This window comes from Chaetura pelagica, unplaced genomic scaffold (assembly GCF_000747805.2).
Source record: "Chaetura pelagica isolate M959 unplaced genomic scaffold, ChaPel_1.0 scaffold112, whole genome shotgun sequence".
NCBI classification, from domain to species: domain Eukaryota; kingdom Metazoa; phylum Chordata; class Aves; order Apodiformes; family Apodidae; genus Chaetura; species Chaetura pelagica.
This window is the reverse complement of record NW_009952798.1, coordinates 2,000,409-2,019,422: the sequence shown is the minus strand read 5'-3', so window position 1 is coordinate 2,019,422 and position 19,014 is coordinate 2,000,409. Positions and strand designations below refer to the sequence as shown.

Sequence of the window (19,014 nt, the reverse complement as noted above, 5' to 3'; positions counted from 1 at the left end):
CACATAGGGGATCTTTGCTTAGTGATCAGGGCACTTAAAAAAAGACATCTCTTAACATTCAAGTGTGTTCATATTGCTTAGAGACCCAGACAAGTATCTGTTTGCTGTTCTGTGCTTCAGGGAGTCAGATCAGAGAAATTTAAATTGTACTGTAAAACTTTTAATGGAGGTATGTGAGTGTTTGGAGCTGGAGTTGTGGCCTGGGTATAACAATGTGACACAAACCTATTCAGAAAGCTGTTTCTGGTGAAATTATTTGCAGTGATATTGCCAAATATGTGTATGCACATCAAGGAGATGTTTTTGTTCACTCTTGGTTCTGTGTTTGACTAAAAGCTTCTTAAGAAAATTGCAAAATGACTGTAAACAAAGAGTGACTGAACATCGTCTCCCATTTCTCTGATCACTAGGGGTAGCTGTTCTTCGGCTTTCTTTTATGGAGAGAGGTACCTTCATCTCGATGTGGATCTGGCAAGAACCTGTTAGCTACATGCTGCAGATAACAAGCCTTGCTGTGCTGCTAGGGCCATGTCATATAAAGTATTTATTAGAGAGCCTGAGTAATTATTTAATGACAAGGTGTAGTTTTTAAGAGCTTTTGGTCTACCCAAGTTTTATATATATATAGGTATAAAGAATAAGAGGGACAGAATCCAAATAGGAGAATCTGAAAACACATGCAGTGATTATATTATGACACTACAAGTGGGGCTCAGATATTTCCAAAGTTAAAACAAGAGAGCTTTATTTTTTAGCATAACATTTTGCAGTCTGCAGACAGGGAATGGATTTCACAAAACTTGCTGATCTTGATTTGCAATTGAATCAAATTGTCATCATTGAGTCTTAGGTGAATGAGTGTCTGCAATTTGCAAAAATTAGTAAGAAAGGCTTTAATTTTGTTCTGGCACATGTCCAAAAACTTAAGAGATTTTTTGAATGTGTTGTTAGAACTGTGGTGAACAGTCGAAAAACTTGTGGGGGTTAAATTCTTTATGAGGCTACAGATGGTGCATTGCACCCTTGGTGTGAAACATCAGCTTTTAGAGTTTCAGACTGAGTCTTCTCTGCTGGCTTCCATCACTTTGCAGTACAAGTGCTAATAAAGGGAATTAATTTAAAAGCATTTTTCAGTTTAGGTAGTCTTACATTCATTGAAATGTATTTATTCTAAGAATGGTACCAGGGTTTTTTTCTGCTCTAAGTAAGTGCATGTTGTGCAGACATTACATTTATGGCATTTGCTGGCTTACAAATCAGTGCATTGAGTCAGACATTTGTCTCATTGAAATCTGGAATAAAAATTGGATCAGTCTTTTCTTATATCAATTTAAAAGTTTCAATACTACATGTTATACAGCAAGGAGTATAACCCATAATCTGTGATAGGTTTGTTGTAGTCAGTGAAAGTCAGAGGATGCTGATCAAAGTGCTTCTTTAACAATAGACACACATTTAGACCAAATATTTTGTTTCTTGAATTTCAGTTTCTCTTTCAAAAGTTTGGAAAGAACTGCTTGATAAAGCCCTCTTTACATTCCATATTGCTGCCTAATAAGTCAATAGTAAACCTTTTGAAAGTGACAGGTGCTGTGTTTGGGCCTCCTTGCGTCAGCCTTCCCAAGATGCCATTCTGATGTCTGGCTTGTTCATACACAATTTTCCGTTACTAAACTTATTCCCTGTAAGTGGGAAGCTGTTTATTTTCTGCTTCAGTCTCTGGAGTTGGTCAGTGCCTTCATTTTGTGACAGTGTGTCTTCATATCTTGCTTGATATAATGAGCTTCTAAGTCATGATGTGGTTTTTAATTCTGATTACTTTATTTAGTTCTGAGTACTTTGTAAATTCAGAGGTGGCAAATGTTGCAAGGGAAAAACTCAGAAATTTAAAATTAGTGAGAACTGGCAATTCCTGCCATTCTCTGCCCTATGTTGAACATTCTGTAGGACTGAAGCAGAATTCCAGTTGCTTGAATCTCGTTTTTTCACTGATTTCCCTTGTATATCATTTATAGGCTCTGAGTATACTACTCGTTGGTATTTCAATAATATATGGAAATAAAAGCAAAGCATTGTTTATGCCTCCTAGCATCATGTTCTTATTTTCTTGTTTAGCTTTATCAAAAAGTCACCTCCAATTTATGTTGTCAGCTCTTTCAACTTAGACATTACATTGCTCAGCTCTTCTGCCTTGTTTTTATTTTGACTTAAGTAACAGATAAAATTTAAGTATGCTTATCTTTCAGAATTATACTGGATGCGATTAGGTAGCATAATTTTTCAGGAGATAAAATTTGTTAAAAGCATGGCAGTTATTTGTATGTTGCCCATTTCACAACTTGGTGGCTGCTAACAAGCTGTAATGTTAAAGCAGTTAACAATGCTATTTTAAAAGTGCAACATTTTTTTTGTAAATGCCATAACTAATATATAGAGTGATAAGTGGGTAAAAGTATTTTGCATATAATGGCATCTTTTTCTCTTTATTGGTGTGATAATTAAGTTAATACTATCAGTGGATTTAATTTAGCCTCTTTCATCTACCCCATGCACATCATTTCCATTGTCACTGGAGTAGTGCTGGCAGCTTACTGCAAAGCCAGTAACAAAACTTACATGGCTGCAAGCATATTTTTTGAACTTTTGTAGAGCACATATGTACTTAGGTATTCTAAACAAAACCTGCAAGTCATGTTTTTGCAAGTACTGTAACCTCCTTCCCTCTCAAAACATCTGTATATTGTGAGGGACTTCACAGTTGTGCTGCTATAGGTGGATTTAACTGACATTGTTTAAAAGTTCTGTTTTGTCCCAGCTTCTCTAGCCTCTATCTAGTCTGTTTTTCTTCAAATGTGACTAATACAAGAAAGAGAATGCTCTTTTTTAGCTGAAAGTGCCATAAGATTACAATTGAAAAATAGCTATGATTAATGACATCGCTGTCTCGGCTTTTGGGTTTGGACTTGGTCACTATGGAATGTGTGAAGTGAGACTATTTGACACTGTAATTTACAACACAAAGTTACTTTTTCTTAGAATGGGTTTGGATTGCCTCCTCAGAGTAGCATAAATCTAGACACAGCTTCTGTCTGTGGTCTGCAGCTCTGTCTTCTATTCTCCTCTCTTGATCACTCAGAAGGCACAACAGTTGCCCTGGGAAGGTGAATGGCATTTCCCCAAAGCAGAGGAACCTTTTAGTTGGCACCTGCTCTGCCAACACAGGCTTCATGTCTTTAGGCAAGAAGAAGTACTGTGCAGCAACTATGGCATCTCATTTATTACCACTTTCTGACTTCAGGCAGTTGCAGAGTTCTCTGTGTCTTTCTGTAACTGCTTTGTTTTCATTAGATGATGTGTGAAGATCCAGGTCTTTCTGTTTGGTTTTGGCTCTTCTCACCCAAATTCCTATCATAAACATAGCTTAACAGAGGACCAAGTTTGAAGTCTTTCATAGGAAGAAGCTTCAGCTTTGTCACTTCCATGTTCGAGTGGTTTGTTTGTTTCTCGTCTCAGTACACTTGAGTTTAAGTTATGGCAGAGCATGTCTGTAGTAGCAGGTATGTGTTAGTTCGCATTAGGAGTTTCCTGAGTGAAGAAAAAATGTCCAGTTTAATTTGCTGTTGTTATGGATGAGCATAAAAGAAGTGTATCAGTAATCTTGAAAAAAAACCCCAAATATAAGCCTGAGTTTGATAGTCTTGAAACAAGCAAAACCAAGCCCTGTTTCTGCAAACTCATTTCAGTTCCAGGTACCCTTTTCACTCATGCCTTGTGAGTAGGAAATAACTCCTACATAATTTATCATTTGATTTCTCTTTTGTAGTTATAGAACAAACCTTGCCTGGAATATGTACTTGGCCTTTTCTGCTTAGCTTTCCCATTATATATACATTTATTTATTTTTAAATTGTTTTGATTTTGTTCTTATTTAGATTCTATGCAGACACTAACATCAGATTTGCTCTGTAGGTTATATGGTTTACCACAGCATCCATTTTCTCTTGTGCTCTCAGCACAATCTGATAGCCTTTCCATGTACAAATGCTCATATATTCCCTTGAATCCAATTACTCCAGGTTTTTTCATTTATTATTTTAGTTGTTTTTAATATATAATGCTGTCATGTGCTTAGAGAGAGATTTTGCCTACACTGGATCACATACTCTAGTTAAAAATCAACAACTGCACCCTTTAATATCACTGAAAGATAGACACCGAAGTGTGTACCTTCAGTGTGATAAATTTCAAGTAGTTTGATGAAAATGATCTCCACAAAGGTTTGGTTTTAGGCAGTGTGTGTTGTAGCAGTTAGGAAGCATGGCACACTGAAGTATAATTGGTGTAACAAGTGTATTTTTAAATATATTGACTTACATACAAAAGATGTTGTCAAATTCAAGTTACATTTTCAGTGCTGAGTTTTCTAATGTGTTTTATACTTTCATAGAATCATATCATGGAATGGTTTGTGTTGGAAGGGACCTTAAAGATAATCTAGGTCCATCCATGGGCAGGGACACATGTCACTACATTTGAACTAATTGAATTCCCCCCATAGGAATATATTTTTTTCTTGTTATTTTAGAATAGGGATGCAGAGATATCTTTTGGTGGAACAAGGGCTGAGTGGGAGACATTACAGAAGAAATCATACATGATATGGTAGTCAGGTTAGTTTTGTGCACTTGCTGGTTTTAGGTTTTCTTCAGATCAGCATGCATTATTGGCAGTTCTTTCAGTTCAAAGAGTTTACAAAGGAAACCAGGTACAGCCTGACATCTTATTTGCATCGTTGCATATGTATGTGTGAGTGTTACAATGTGTTTCAATAATACTTTCATGTAGATATATAGGTAATAGCAACCAAACTTGAAGCGTCAGGGAGATAGTGAAATTAGGATTCTTCTTCACACCTGCCATGTTATATCAATCTACTTTTAGAGTAGGCAGAGTATCTTTGAAGACCCTGTTACAGGTGATTATAACACAACCTGAACATGTCTGGAGTAGAAACACATCTGTCTGAATTTACATGTACAATTAGTGAAAAATATTTACAATTATCTTACTTAACCTTTTTCTATTAATCTTCTTTATACTTGACATATAATTCAGTAACACATAACTACAGAAAGAAGAGGTTACTCAATAGATTTCAGCCATGTCTTTGATTTATTTCATTGAAAGTGAAGCAATGGATATCATTCGGAACAGAAAAACTGTTCTTTGAGCTCTGTGACATTACTACATTGGTGAAACAAATTCTGTTTTTCCAGTTTATTTATTTTCAAGCTCCTTTTCTTACTTTCTTTTTCTACTGTATGGTGGCAGTGTACCACCATATCTCTAGTGGTATGCCAATAAAGATATACCAACTCAGTGCAGTGTGCTGAAGAAGCTGAATGTTCCTATCTTTACCCAAAAGAATTCCTACTTAGTTTTTACTGCCTTTGTTCTAGTTAGATACTTCTGTTTTCTTCTCTTATTTGCTATACTTTTTTGTGGAGCTGACAACAGCTGTATGCAGATTTAGGTTAATATATAGTACATTATCACAGTATCATTCTGGTTGGAAAAGACCTTCAAGATCATTGAGTCCAATCACTAGTTCTTTGGCTAATTAAGGAAGTAAGTGGTTAAAAAAATGAAATACAAAACTTGGTAATTTTAAATTAGAAAAAAGTTCTCTGCAATGTTTAAACTAAAAGTCCCACAGAAAAAGAACTTCCAGCACTTCGTTAGAATGTCAAGTATATTGTGTGCTGAGTTTGAATTTTTCTACAGGTATATTTGGGCTTTTTTCTGTGTAAAAATAAACAGGAAAAAAATCGTTAGTGAATGTTTGTGTAGAATGGCAGAGAAATATGCCCTGAATAGCAGACTTTCTTGATCTGATGCAGGATTCTGCAAATCCCTGTCCTGTAGGAGACTATAATTTTCAGTTGTCTTCCCTGTGTGCCATCACATACAGCCTCCCTTGCTCCATTTGTTAGCTGATACATTTAACAAATTGCTTTCTTTTTTTTTTTTCCTCATAGCACAGAAACCCAGGATATTCAAACTTGTATTGAGAATGTAACCCAACAGCCACAGTAATGCTCTGGTTTTTCACTGTTCAAATCAATCTGCTAAATAAATGGCTATGCAATGGCCTCTTTCCTAGCAGTCGTCAAGGTAAAAGGATCATTTAAGTGCTCTTTTATTAATGTCTCACATTCTTTCCCCTGAAAATGCTAACAGCAGGAACTACCTGAAGTAGAACATATTTTCTGTAGTTAACAACAGTGATTTTATTTTTTTTTTCAAGTAGCATCTGAGTATTGAAGATGTGTTCACAAGCTTCTAGGAGTAACACTTCGGAGTAATTTTGTTTTGCTAGAAGTAATAGTATGTTTTATTCAGGAGTGACTGATGGTAGCGAGTTCATCAGGTGAAGTGATTGCATCAACTAGTATTTGCTCTGATAATCCCCAGAACATCTTATGTTGCTACCTCCTGTGTTGTAGTCTTGTGTAGAGATGAGACGTGTATAAAGGAATTTGAACAATCTGGATTCACCATATATATGGGGTGCTGATGAGTATTTGTGAACTTGGGAACTAAATGTTGAATCCACTAGCCTTAGTTCTCTTCCTAAAAGCTGGATTTTTGTTCACTGCACATTCCTGAGTGTCTCCCAACCTCCTAGATTCACATATTACATCACATTGTGGTGTTTAATTAAATTAATTGGTCTGGATTAGAAAGGGATTAATACATTGAATACATCATTACATGGGATTATGGGTTTTTTTCTGTTTGGGGTTTCAGCCTTTAACTTATATTTAAAAGCACCATTATGAACAAAACCAAATCCATAACGTGTTAGCTGAAATGACCAAACTGGGCTTGGTTAAGAACTGAAGAGTTTGACAAATAGTGATTTTCCTATGATTTCTGTCTGTGGATCAAGTTCTTTCAACATCTTCAATTCATTCCACAGATATTTTTAGAGTATGAGTTGTACGTGAGTGAAACAAAATGTTTCTTTTTAGAATGATACAGGTGGAATTACAAGTGGGACACGTGCACAGCTGAAATCTTAGGGAAATCAGTCTTCATTACCCATCCATGGTGATACAAGAGTATGCTGGTTTTCTGTTAAAAGAAATATCATGACACTTCTGTTCTGCAAGTGACCATGAATAGGATCATAGAGGTTACCTCAGCAGAATAAATATGTCAATGTAGCAAACTTCATGAAGGAAAAAGGAGAATGCCTTCACAGTTTTATTGTTCTGCTATCCTTAGCCTTTATGTTACTTACTCTCTGGTATAATGGAAATATAAGGAGAAAGTGTGATACTATTGCATAGTGTGGAGTGGCTATGATGACCTTTTTCCAGAAATATATTTGTGGTATTTATTTTGTTAAATATGTGTGTATGTGTGTATATATATAATGCTGGTTGATTTGAATGCTGTTACTCTCCAAGTCTATTAGAAGCTGTTTTTGTAGTACACAAAAATGCCGCATCTAAAACCACAGGAAGATTGCTTTCTTTGTCTGGAAAAATGCAGACCTTTCTGCCTTTGCTGCAGAAACACCACTTTGGAACTTGTACTAACTCAGGCTGTCCCTAGGTATGGAAGAATTTGAGTAGTTTAGCACTGGACATTTTTCCCTGTTTATGACTCCTATTTAAGACCATAACTTTTTGATTCAGAGTACAGCTAAGACCCTTAAACAATCTGGATAAGGAGGACTGTCTCAGCAACTCCATTATATTTTATTCTGAATTTTCTTCCCCCTCAAACCTATTCCTCTCTCTCAAAAGAGCATATAATCTCCAAACAATTTATATGACAGTTTATCATAGGAGAGTCTTCTGCTGCTGCTGTAGGATGAGCTTTTCTCCAACTAATTTCCTATTTTCCTGCTGTAAAACTGCCAGAACACTTTGGTGAAATGCAGATGGATATTCAATTAAAAACTTCTGTACCAGGAACTTAGAAAATTGCTTCTTAGTTAAAAGCAGATTAACCTTAAGTATGCTTCTTGTTGTCAGTTTGATGGTATGGATATTGCTCCATTTCTAGTTATGTTTGCCTTTCCTTCCTGCATCATCAGTGGATGACAGGAGCATCTGATTAAAATAAATTTAATTTCTTTTTTTACTTCCTGCCAATTCCTTCGATTGTGTCAAGTTGAAATGCAAACCAAAATCAAGTGCCATTAGCCTTTATGATTTCTCTGTCAAGTGTGAAGACTGTCATATTTAAATATGAGCTACCCATGGCTTTTGATTTCATGTTAGAAAAAGTAAGTGATCATTATATTTGCTTGGCAACAGACCACTGTTCACTTTCTGTGACTTTTTTCCTCAAATAAGTAGTAGAAAAACATGAGGAATTTTTAGGATCACCTTGGAGTCATGCTGAGATTTTCTGTAATTGCCAATGTAAAAAAGGGAGGAGAAAAACAGATCTATTTGCCTTAAATATCAGAAAGAAACAATAAAAATTGGAAATGGCATAGGTTCCTCCTACCCCTCCTTTGGCTTCCTCACAGACACTTGCAAGAGAATCCTTCTTCTCTTACTAGAAACCAGGAATCTCACTGTCCTTTGAGATGCTCTGGCTACCCCTCCAGCTCCCATTGCCTGACACTGCTGTTTTGAAGGGTGAATTAGAATGTGCAATATTATGTATATTCCAGCCACATGATTATTTCTGAGAATTTATGATTAATTACGATCTGAACATTTCTGTGTTTTCTTTTGTTTGATGTTGTGTTGGGTTTTTTTTTTAAGAGCTATATATTCTAAATATTTTTCTGTTGTTTTTTTTTTAGGTTGGTTTATGCATGCCTATTTAAATTTAGATTTAGTTTGCAGTATTAGGAACTAGATAGAACTGAATGCTAAAAGAGCATTATACTGAGAGGCTTCAAATTAAAGATTTTCCTGCATATTGATTGAGAAAAGGTAATACACAGTGAGGAGAGCCCTTGGTACTCCAGCTGATATCAAAAGAGGTTGAGCCAATTCATTTCTTATAAGGTACTTCAAATCTCACAACATTAGATCCACAGGGAACTGTCCATAATGGCTTGAGGACAAGAAGAATTACAATCTTGTATTGAAGCAGTTGAGGAGAAAAAAATAGGTATAATGAGAAACAGTTCTGCATGAAAGATTGCATATTTGCTCAGTTGCATATGATTTTCCATGCCCTTGCTGGGTTCTTTTGTTTTTCTTGGTGTGTTGTCGTCCCACATTTTTTTAAAATATACTTTGTTGTTTTTCACAGGAATAGGTTTTCTTGAGTCAGGTGTCTTTAGAAAAAGTTCATTAGGCTTGGTTTATTAAAGGAGGGAATCTGTGTTACTGAGTAAATATACTGATTTTCAACTTAAAATACTCATGGTTTATTCATTCTCTGTGTCTCCTACATAAAGAAAGATAATAAATATAGTTGTAAATTGATTTCCTTTTGCAGGCTTGTGATATACAGTAAAAATACGCTTTGCAATGGTGTATGAAAAGGCCTTTTCAAAATAATTTTTTCTCCTTAAAATGTCAGAAATGTCAAGTTCTGCCTTTACTGTCTTGTCAGAGGATTCCTTAAAGAACCTCTAAAATGTTCATTTGAGAGATTTCACAGGCAGCAGTTAATAAGATGGCACTGCTGAATCCTTAGACTGCAAAAAAACCCCACCAAAACAATAGAAAAATGTGCATTTAATTATCCAGGCATCTAAATAATCTCATTGCTTCCATGAGGTTATTTGCACTCAAGAAGTGACTCCTTTTTACTTCCAGGATGGAGAAAAACATTAATTATTTTTTTTAGAAGTTTGTTTAAAAATATGAGACATACTTGAAAACTAGAAGTGTAAGCCTCTGGCTTCCTTTTGTGTGCAGATCTGACACACAATTGACCATTGAGATCTGTTGCTTTGGAGAAGGTCACAGTTCTAGTTTGTTTAACTAGACACACGACCACAAGGGATTTTGTTTATTACTTAGAAATTGTATTTTGAGGAGCATGTTGAAAATGTGAAGGGTAAAAAGCTGTTTCCCTTGATTCTGCATGTAAGGGGCAAGTATTCCTAGGTCTTAGTGTTACACAAATTGGTACAAGGAATTAAAAGACATTCTTAACAGCATTTAAATTCCTTTGTTTTTTGCCTATTGACTGTAAGAGGTTTTGTTCCAACTGTGCTGGGAACTGTAGGTCTGGGACTGAACAGTAATGGGTCTGAAGGATTTATTGGTCTAAAATGAGACAAGAAGTCAGTAAGAAAGAAAACTAACTTCAGAGGTCTCATTTTTATATTAGATTGAATTAGGAAGCCAGATGCATTTGGATAGTAGGAGCTGTTAGTTGGGAAGACAGCTGAGGCCTGATTTTCATCTTCTGGAGTATAGTTACAAAGTCCCAAGAAAAACAGGGATTCCCAGCAGGATAATGCTGGAGAGCTGCCTGTTGCTGTGCAGTGCAGACCCTGCAGCAAGCCCAGGCAGTGCAGGGGCAGGGAGGAGGCTCCCACAGCAGCCTGGTGGCAAGCAGATGGACTGGAGGAAGGCCCACTGGTGGGAAAAAGGTTTAGGTTACTTCTTCCTCAGGAAGGTGGTGTGAGAGGGAAGGAGGCTATCCCTATGGAAATGGCTGCCCTGAGGCCTCACTCTGGCAAAAGCTGTGGAAAAGATAGAGATTATTCCAGCACTGCTGAGTTGGGCCTTTGTGCTGTATTATGTTCCCATCATCAGGATGTTTGGGAACCTTTTATCATGGGTGGTGTGGCTGCCCCAGAACTTCTCACAGATGTTCCACAGCCAAGTATTTGTCTTGGTTTTTCTCACTCTTTTTGTGACCTTCAATGTGCCAAGTCCATTGTCTTTTCCTAGCAGAGAATATAGGCAGTGAAATGAGTTTTATGTACTTACTGATGGCTGAAGCCCTCTGTTAACTAATTTTGGCAGAAGCAGGCCTACTGTAATCAAGTGGAGAAACCTCTTGGCCCTTCTATGTGTTTAAATATAAATGAAGAATGCAACAATTACATTGGATCTTACATTGGCTTAGTTTTTGGTGGTGGTGGTTTTTTGTTTGTAGGGTTTATGGGGTTTTTTGAGAGATAGATGCTTGCAGTTGTCTTTACTTGGTTGAATTGCACAGCAGGATTTGACAGATCAGGGTTTCTAGGAGCTGACTATGTAAGAAAAAGCTCTTTTTTTATCATTGCACAATAAATCTATGTATGGAGTTTTCCCAAATAATGGCAACATTGTTCAACACACACAAAATTGTGACACTGTTCTTTATACCAAATAGAACTTTTTTTCATCACTTGTTATGGTTTTCTCTAGAATTTAAAATTACTTTATAATTAATACAAAACCTTTTAAATTTCTAAATGTTAAATGCTAAATTATAACAACAGACATAAAATGCCTGGTACCTCTATAGGGATTGTGACTTGGTTTTAATAGCTTATTTAGGTTGGATGAGGTTTGGGGTTTTTTTTGTTGTTGGTTTTTTAATTTTTTTTATTATTATTTTTTTTCATTTTTATTAAGGTGCAATGTCTGGGACCCTATGATTATTGAGTTATAGGATCATTGTCAGTCAACACATAACCAGAAATGACTGGTCATTTAATGAGAGCTCTGACATTTATTAACTTACCATAGTATTGATCAGTGTTACCTTTTAGCTTGATCTTTTTGTGACTATTTCTGTAGTGAATTGATTTCACTAAATGGGCTGGTCATCTGGAAAACAAAATTGTCTTTGGACACACTGAACTGAATGAAAAGATGTTTATCACAGTCATGGTACAGCTGCTGGAGATAAGCAGTGAAAATTATGCTAGAGGGTTGAATTATTTTTCTGTTCAGTCCCTTCAGGATTGTATAGTGAGTATTTGGGAACAGACACATCCCAGGAAACAAAAAGTGCTCAGTTTCTGGCTATAGACCTTTAAGTATGAAAATCTATTTTCAGGAGAGCCTTTGAGTGCAGTACAAGTTAAGATTATAAAGTTATTTTTAATCATGTGTGTAATTTAAAACACTCCAGTGAAGCATCATTGTTTTCTTTTAGCATCTGTTATTTTAACCCAACATGTAAGCCCAGGAATGCAAGATGGTCTTCCACCTGAATATCCTCAAACGACAGGAATGCACTGAATCTCAAGTCTGATTTATGTGTTTGCAAATAACTCTTGATAGTGGTGTTTTAAGGAAAGAAAGCTGGATAAATAACTTGCTGCTTCATAGCTTCTGAAGTCAGTTGGACACACAGACGTGTATGACATAACTAGGCTTATACTGATGTAACCTGTTTGTTACTGTTGATAACCTTATACTGCCCAGTACCTGCAAGTATTTATTCCTTTACAGACAACTTGTCTGAGGAGGCCCATTTGTAAAAAGAGTGAGGTTCAAGCTCCAGGTTTTGCATTCACTGTTCCAACATCACGTTTCCTGTATAGGGGACCCAGATAGATCCTGACTGCTTCTGCTGATTGCACACTAGATCCTAATTCAGCTGATGAGTCTTGAGACCCTGCTAATGGCTTGGGGAGAACCTCCTGACTGTGTTGTTGTCATACAAATACTGGAAGAGTGTTTTAGGACTTAAGTAAAATATGTTTTTAAGTTTCTAGCTAAGACTCTCTGTAGCTGTTCTGGAATGCAGAATTCAGAAGACTTCTGATCTCACTGTGGGTGTGAGATTGCTGCCTTTTACTCCCTTCTAGCTACTGTCAACAGATGTGCTTTTGATCACCGCTGCTTGCTTGTGAGAAACTATGACTTTATAATTGAAATCCTGGTTACCTGTTTTAGGTCGGTATTTCCAAAATATCCAGGGTGCTTGATGTGCACCTATTACAATTAACTTTTAAAAAAATTGTGGGCTTTTGGTTGGGTTTTTTCAGTTTGGTTTTTGGTGTGTGGTAGTTTTTGTTTGTTTGTTTGTCTTCTATAAAATTAGTATTCTGGGGGACAGTTCACAAGGCAAAACTTCAACCTATCAAACTAGGTCTTTCTCTGCACCCTCTGCAGTGGTAGAGGACTCAGGACATTCAGAGGTGCCGTAAACTTTTCCTGGTGATTGTCAGGGAACCTCAAGGAGTGCAGCCTTGCAATATTTAAGTAACTCCTTGTATTATTACTACCACATACCCAATTAAACTGTCTCCATTTCACTTGGCCACATCTTGTTTCTTTTAGTCCTGCTAATGAAAATACATCAGCTTTGTGTTGAGACTGTCTTCTTGGTTATGGCTAAAGGACTGTTGTTTCTTGAGTCACATAATGAATACTCATAATATTTGCTGGCTTAATACCTATTGCTGATTATATCCTTTGATATAGCCTTTTAATATAGTTTTCTGTAAATTTAGCCCATCTATATTAACTTCAATACTTGAAGAGATTATAGGATCACTTCAGTAGTTCTGCCCAAATCATCTTTATAAACTTTATAAATATTGTTGACTCCTTCAAGGTTGTGTAGATAATGCAAACATAATAGTTTGCACCTGGGTACCTTGGAGTGCAGAAGCAGCTGTGATGGCTGTGAAGGTCATGATCACCTGCTGATATAAATGAAGTCAATTAAAACAGTGGAGATATGGTTATTTGTTTCAACTGATAATCTGCCCTTAGATATGTACTGTTTGAAATGAAAATCCAACAGGAAAGATTTTCTGCACATGTAGTTTTTGAATCATTCAGCTGATGTTGTTTGCCAGTATGTGAAATAGGTAGGCCTGTATTATTGGCAATACTCAGCATTTATCTTCAGGCTATGCAGTATTATTTAAAAATACTTGTTTTCACTTAGTGGAATATTAATAACAATGCGACTTAGGGCTTGTAAAATGTTCTTTGTGTTAAAAATGCATTGAAATAGGAGCTGGGTTTTCTTGTAATAGCTTCACAAGGGAGCCATATAGTCATCATTACACAATTTTACAGACTAAAACTGTAGCTGAGTGCAGGAGAACTGGGAGGAAGGAGTGAGTTCAACCACATGATTCTTGAAATCCAAAACCTAATGTGCATCAATTTCCTGGCCCATTGCTTGATTCAGTCACCCTGTCCAAGAATGAAGTATTTTAGGATAAACTTGTACAACAGTCATGAGAAGAATCTGAATTGACAAGCAGATACAGAGTATTGCAAATACAGACCTGTTAGCTATATTAGTGGAGATAGTGATGTTCATGTTTGGTTTCACTATGCCGTTGTTTTAATATACACTTTAGAAATACTAAATCTGGATACTTTTCAGCTATTAAGAAGTGTAATCATCTAGTGTATGTCCTGAACTATCACATACATATCTGAAATGGAATTCTGCAGAGAAATATAAACTTAGAGGATTAATTCAGCATTCAAAGATACTTGGAATCAATGGACAAAACCTTTCAGAAGTTACACAACATGGCACTAGGCCATCAATGTTTATGAGTACTCCCGCAGTAGGTGTCCTCCTGACTTGAATAGACTGCACAATTTTGAAAGACTTAAATCTTTATAAGAAGAATTTATTCAAACGTTAATGTGGTGTTTGAAGTTTTAAATTTCTCTAAGAAAGAATGAGAAACCGAAATGATGAAGTTTTCTACATTCAGTCGTGCCTTGTGATAGGACAGGGAGCAATGGCTGCAAATTAGAGCACAGGAAGTTCTACCTCAACGTGAGGAAGAACTTCTTTACTGTGAGGGTGACAGAGCACTGGAACAGGCTGCCTAGAGAGGCTGTGGAGTCTCCTTCTCTGGAGACTTTCAAGACCCATCTGGATGCATATCTGTCATCTGCCCTAGGTGCTCCTGCTCTGGCAGGGGGGTTGGACTCAATGACCTCCAGAGGTCCCTTCCAACCCCTGATTTTCTGTGCTTCTGTGATCCTGGACCTGTCCACATTCTATAGTCTGAAGCTGCATTTTGCAGAGTGTTTCCTTCTTGGGGAAAACACAAGGTGAAGAATAACTTCAATTATAGGGTTTTTTTTGCGTTCTAGACACTGGCTATTGGCAATTATGTTTAGAATTTGCAAATAAAGTATTTTTTTCTCCTTGTTCATTGTTCAGTGTCTTTATGGCACTCGCAGAATGGGGTTGGTTCATATTAGCTACCTCAAAGATTTAGGTGTGCTTAGAGCCAGTTGTATTATTAGTTGCCACCTTCAAAATTACAGCTTACTAGAGGACTTTTTAAAAAATCCCAATATTTTACATTGATTCTGTCTTCTCAGAAAATTAGGCTTTAAATATAAAGCTTTTAAAGGATGTGCCAATGTGAAACTGCATCTTTGTCATATGAAATGTTGTGTCCACAATGCTTTTACTGGTCCTGTTTACCTCGTAGCTTAGATGGGATCAATGTTGTTGCGAAGGCTGACAACAGTTTGCAAAATATAGTGAAAGTCATTATTTACTTTGGTTCTTACGCAAGCAGTGGTATGAGAAATGGTCACATTACTATGAAATCAGTATCTACCTTTAAGAACTCCTTCAGGGTTTCAAGATGAAGTTCAGACCTCTCTCCAAGACCATTTTGAGCATCCTTGTGAAGACTGTAAGCCATTTCAGAAGTAGAAGGCAGTAGGAAAACTTCTAAGTCACCCTGAATAAATAAGAGACATTTTTTTTAAATGAATTGTTCCTTTCAGTTAATAGAGAATGTACTAATAATTTCAAGGCATTTATTACATTACACATTCACTTTTCATGTAGAAGTTCTTTCCTCATCACCTATAGTCTTTGCTTTAATACTAAGACTGTTGCTCTGTTCACAGATAAGCAATTTCTTTAGCAGGGAAATGTCTCTTGACGTTGCACATAACAAGATTCTACACATAGGGCCCCACCAAGATAGTGCCACTTCTGTTCTCACTAGTATTTATTTCAGTATGATTTACAAAATGGGTTGTGTACATAATATAGACATCCTAATGTACTGTAACTGAAGCCCAAACATTCTGGTGAGTGTACATAGCTATTTCCTTCACATTGCGGAGAATCTGGTCCTTTCCCTGGAATTGTAATGGCTACTGACTTAACCTTTCACTGCTTCTGGTTTCTTTCCTTGTGGTTTAAGTTCAAGGTAGTGAGTAATGAATGATTGCTTTAGAGAAACAAAGTCAATCAGACAGTTTGGATTCTCTTCACTACCATGAAAAGACAAGATTAATCAAAATAACTAGTAGACAGAAAACTACTGTGGTCATATTGTGTAGAAAAAAGGCTGAGCCGTACAAGGGAAGTGTGAACTACACCTTTCAAATAGCTAGTAATGATATAAGTACTTGGCTTATAGGTGGAAATAAAAAGGTAAGATTGTATGGAAAGTATAAAACTAGTTCTCTCAAGACCACTGAGTTACCTTAAGAGCTCAGTCTTCTGTTGATGCTGAGAATGAATGTGTTGTTAAATTAAGAGACTGTCCGTTTTTATTAACAATGTTTGCACTGCAGCAGCATGGAAATTTTGAAACTCACCCATTGTCTTTTTCACAAGTAAAATAATGAAGGCTGCAGAATGAAGCACTACCAAAATGTGTTCTGGGCACCTGAATTTATAAATTGCTTGAAGACAGATATTCACATGATTTTTCATGTGAATAATGGTGATAATTGATGGGCATAAATAATACTAATAACGATGATGATATTAAAGTTGTTCCATAAGTAACCTTGGACTTTAAAAAGACTTGAAAAATCACTACAGTGATTCAGAATATTAAGTGTTGAATTTCTTTCCTACATCCTGTTTTGAAAGTGTATGTTTTACTTCAGCAGATTATGCTTGACATCACTAATTGGCATTCTGTGAATATTGTGGTACTGGAAACTGAAAAGTATTAAAATTTTTTAAAAACCCACATTCTTAAGCATGTGTGATTTACTAAATGCTCTGATGAACTGAGGACATAAAGAACATGCCTGCTGAGAGATCACATATAACCACTGTTGTGTTTTCTATTGTATTTGTTACAGACTGACAAGAAGGAGAGAAGTGATGCCTTGAATGCTGCAATAGACAGCATGTGCAAGAAGACAAGAGACCTCCGCAGGCAGGTAAGCACCTGAGGGACTGAAAAGATAGGAGATTTGAAGATTTCCAAACTCTTTTCAGTTTTTTCTGGCCCTGCACTTTGAAAATTAGGATTACTTCTGTGTTAAAAAAATACTGAAGATAGTTGAGTATTCTACAGAATACATACATAACAATTTTCAAAACTCTGGGGAAAAAAAATACTGACAAATTTTTCTGTCTGAATATATGTATGTAAATAGACAAAATTCTGAATGTGTTCATGTCAAAGTATGTCTTTACTATAGAAGCATATAAGTAATGTACTTCGGACATCAAGATTTGTTTTATTTTAAATAAGCTTGAATTATTATTGCCACTGTGTTTAGTTCTTTACAGTTGTGAGAACTTGTAAACAGAAAAGGGTCCTTGGAATGCCTGGTCCTCAGTCCAACTATTTTGCATCCTGCATCCCAGTATCCTAAAACTAGTGTAAGACATAGACCAAAATCCACAACTTCAGCGTGCTACAGAAGTTGAGCCCTAGACATTTGCTGTGTTTGCATTCTTTCTCTGCAAGGAACATCTTTGAGAAAATTGCAGTTAATGTTGGAAGTATTAAATGTTCCAGTTTAGAAAAGAGAGCTAGAAAGTCAGTAGTTCTTTCAGTCAGGTTACCCTAACCAACTACATGAAAATTCTGGAGTATGCAGAACATGAGCTTCCATCGTGTCTCCAACTGGGATTATTCATCAGCTCTCTGGTGGAAGAATATCACTCCCAACTTTGCAGTCCTACAAGACAGCCTATGCTTCAAGATGATGAATAGATTCCTTCCTGTCTCACATAATCAGACAGGGGAAGCCTTAAAAGATGAGATTAATATAATAGAAATACAGTGTTTGTGTCTAACTAGGTATCCAGTTCCTACTCACATTCCATCAAAATATTTTCAGTGCAGACACCCAGTGACTTGCATGACAAGCTTCAGATGTCTAGAAGATCTCCCATTCTGTCCTGCAGTCTCGTCTATGAGTTAATTAAACTCTAGCTTATAACAGTTTACTGGCTGCTTTACAGTGTTTAGAATCTGTTAATTAATTCAATTTGAGTGTTTCTATAAACCTTTGTAAAATGTTCAGGCTGAATATAATCATGCTTAATTTATAGTCAGACTAGAACCAGTAGTTTTCCCTAATGAGTTGAGGTCCGTGGCTTCATGGCATTTTCCACTGGAAGGTATTTATGAGAAATATTTCATCTACTTCCTCCAGTTCTGTGTTCATACGTGTCAGTTGCAGAGGAATTGTTTTAGAAGGAGTGGTTTCTGCATGTCTAATCTGGGGAACATGAAATTGTTAGTTCTGTGCCTGCAGATATTGCAGTAGATTCTTATTCGCTTTCACTTAAGAATATTCATTATTCTATCTCCCAGCATTTAGTAGAGAAATGAAAATTGCTATTTGGTCTCCTCTGACAGCTTTTATAATATGTAAGTTTTTATTATTATTTTTTTTAATGATATTGTGTACTAAAGCTGGTATTACACCAGGCACTCATAGTGGATTTGTGGCTCTGTTGTGCACAGTGTACTCTGCTTGCAGTCAATTACTGGGGTTGCCTTCAAAAAATTGAGGTTGAAGATGAAACCTTTTACAGTTTTATTTTTGGAATCATAGAATCCTAGGGGTTAGAAGGGACCTCAAAAGATCATCTAGTCCAACCCCCCCTGCCAGAGCAGGGTCACCCAGAGTACATCACACAGGAACGCATCCAGGTGGGTTTTGAATGTCTCCAGTGAAGGAGACTCCACAACCTCCCTGGGCAGTCTGTTCCAGGGCTCTGTCACTCTCACAGTAAAAAAAATTTTTCGGATATTCACCTTGAACCTCCTATGCTCCAATTTACACCCATTGCCCCTTGTCCTATCACTGGTCATCACTGAGAAAAGCCTAACTCCATCTCCCTGACACTCACCCC

General features: G+C 36.6%; 1 protein-coding gene across 1 annotated transcript in view; it reads left to right on the top strand.

Moving 5' to 3' along the window:
- The window catches only part of CTNNA3 (catenin (cadherin-associated protein), alpha 3), a 431,886-nt gene that overhangs the window by 238,822 nt on the left and 174,050 nt on the right, over window positions 1-19,014 (top strand). The window contains exon 8 of the mRNA XM_009994846.1: window positions 16,998-17,078. Within this exon, the coding sequence (XP_009993148.1) occupies window positions 16,998-17,078 (81 nt within the window). The remainder of the gene's footprint in view (window positions 1-16,997; window positions 17,079-19,014) is intronic.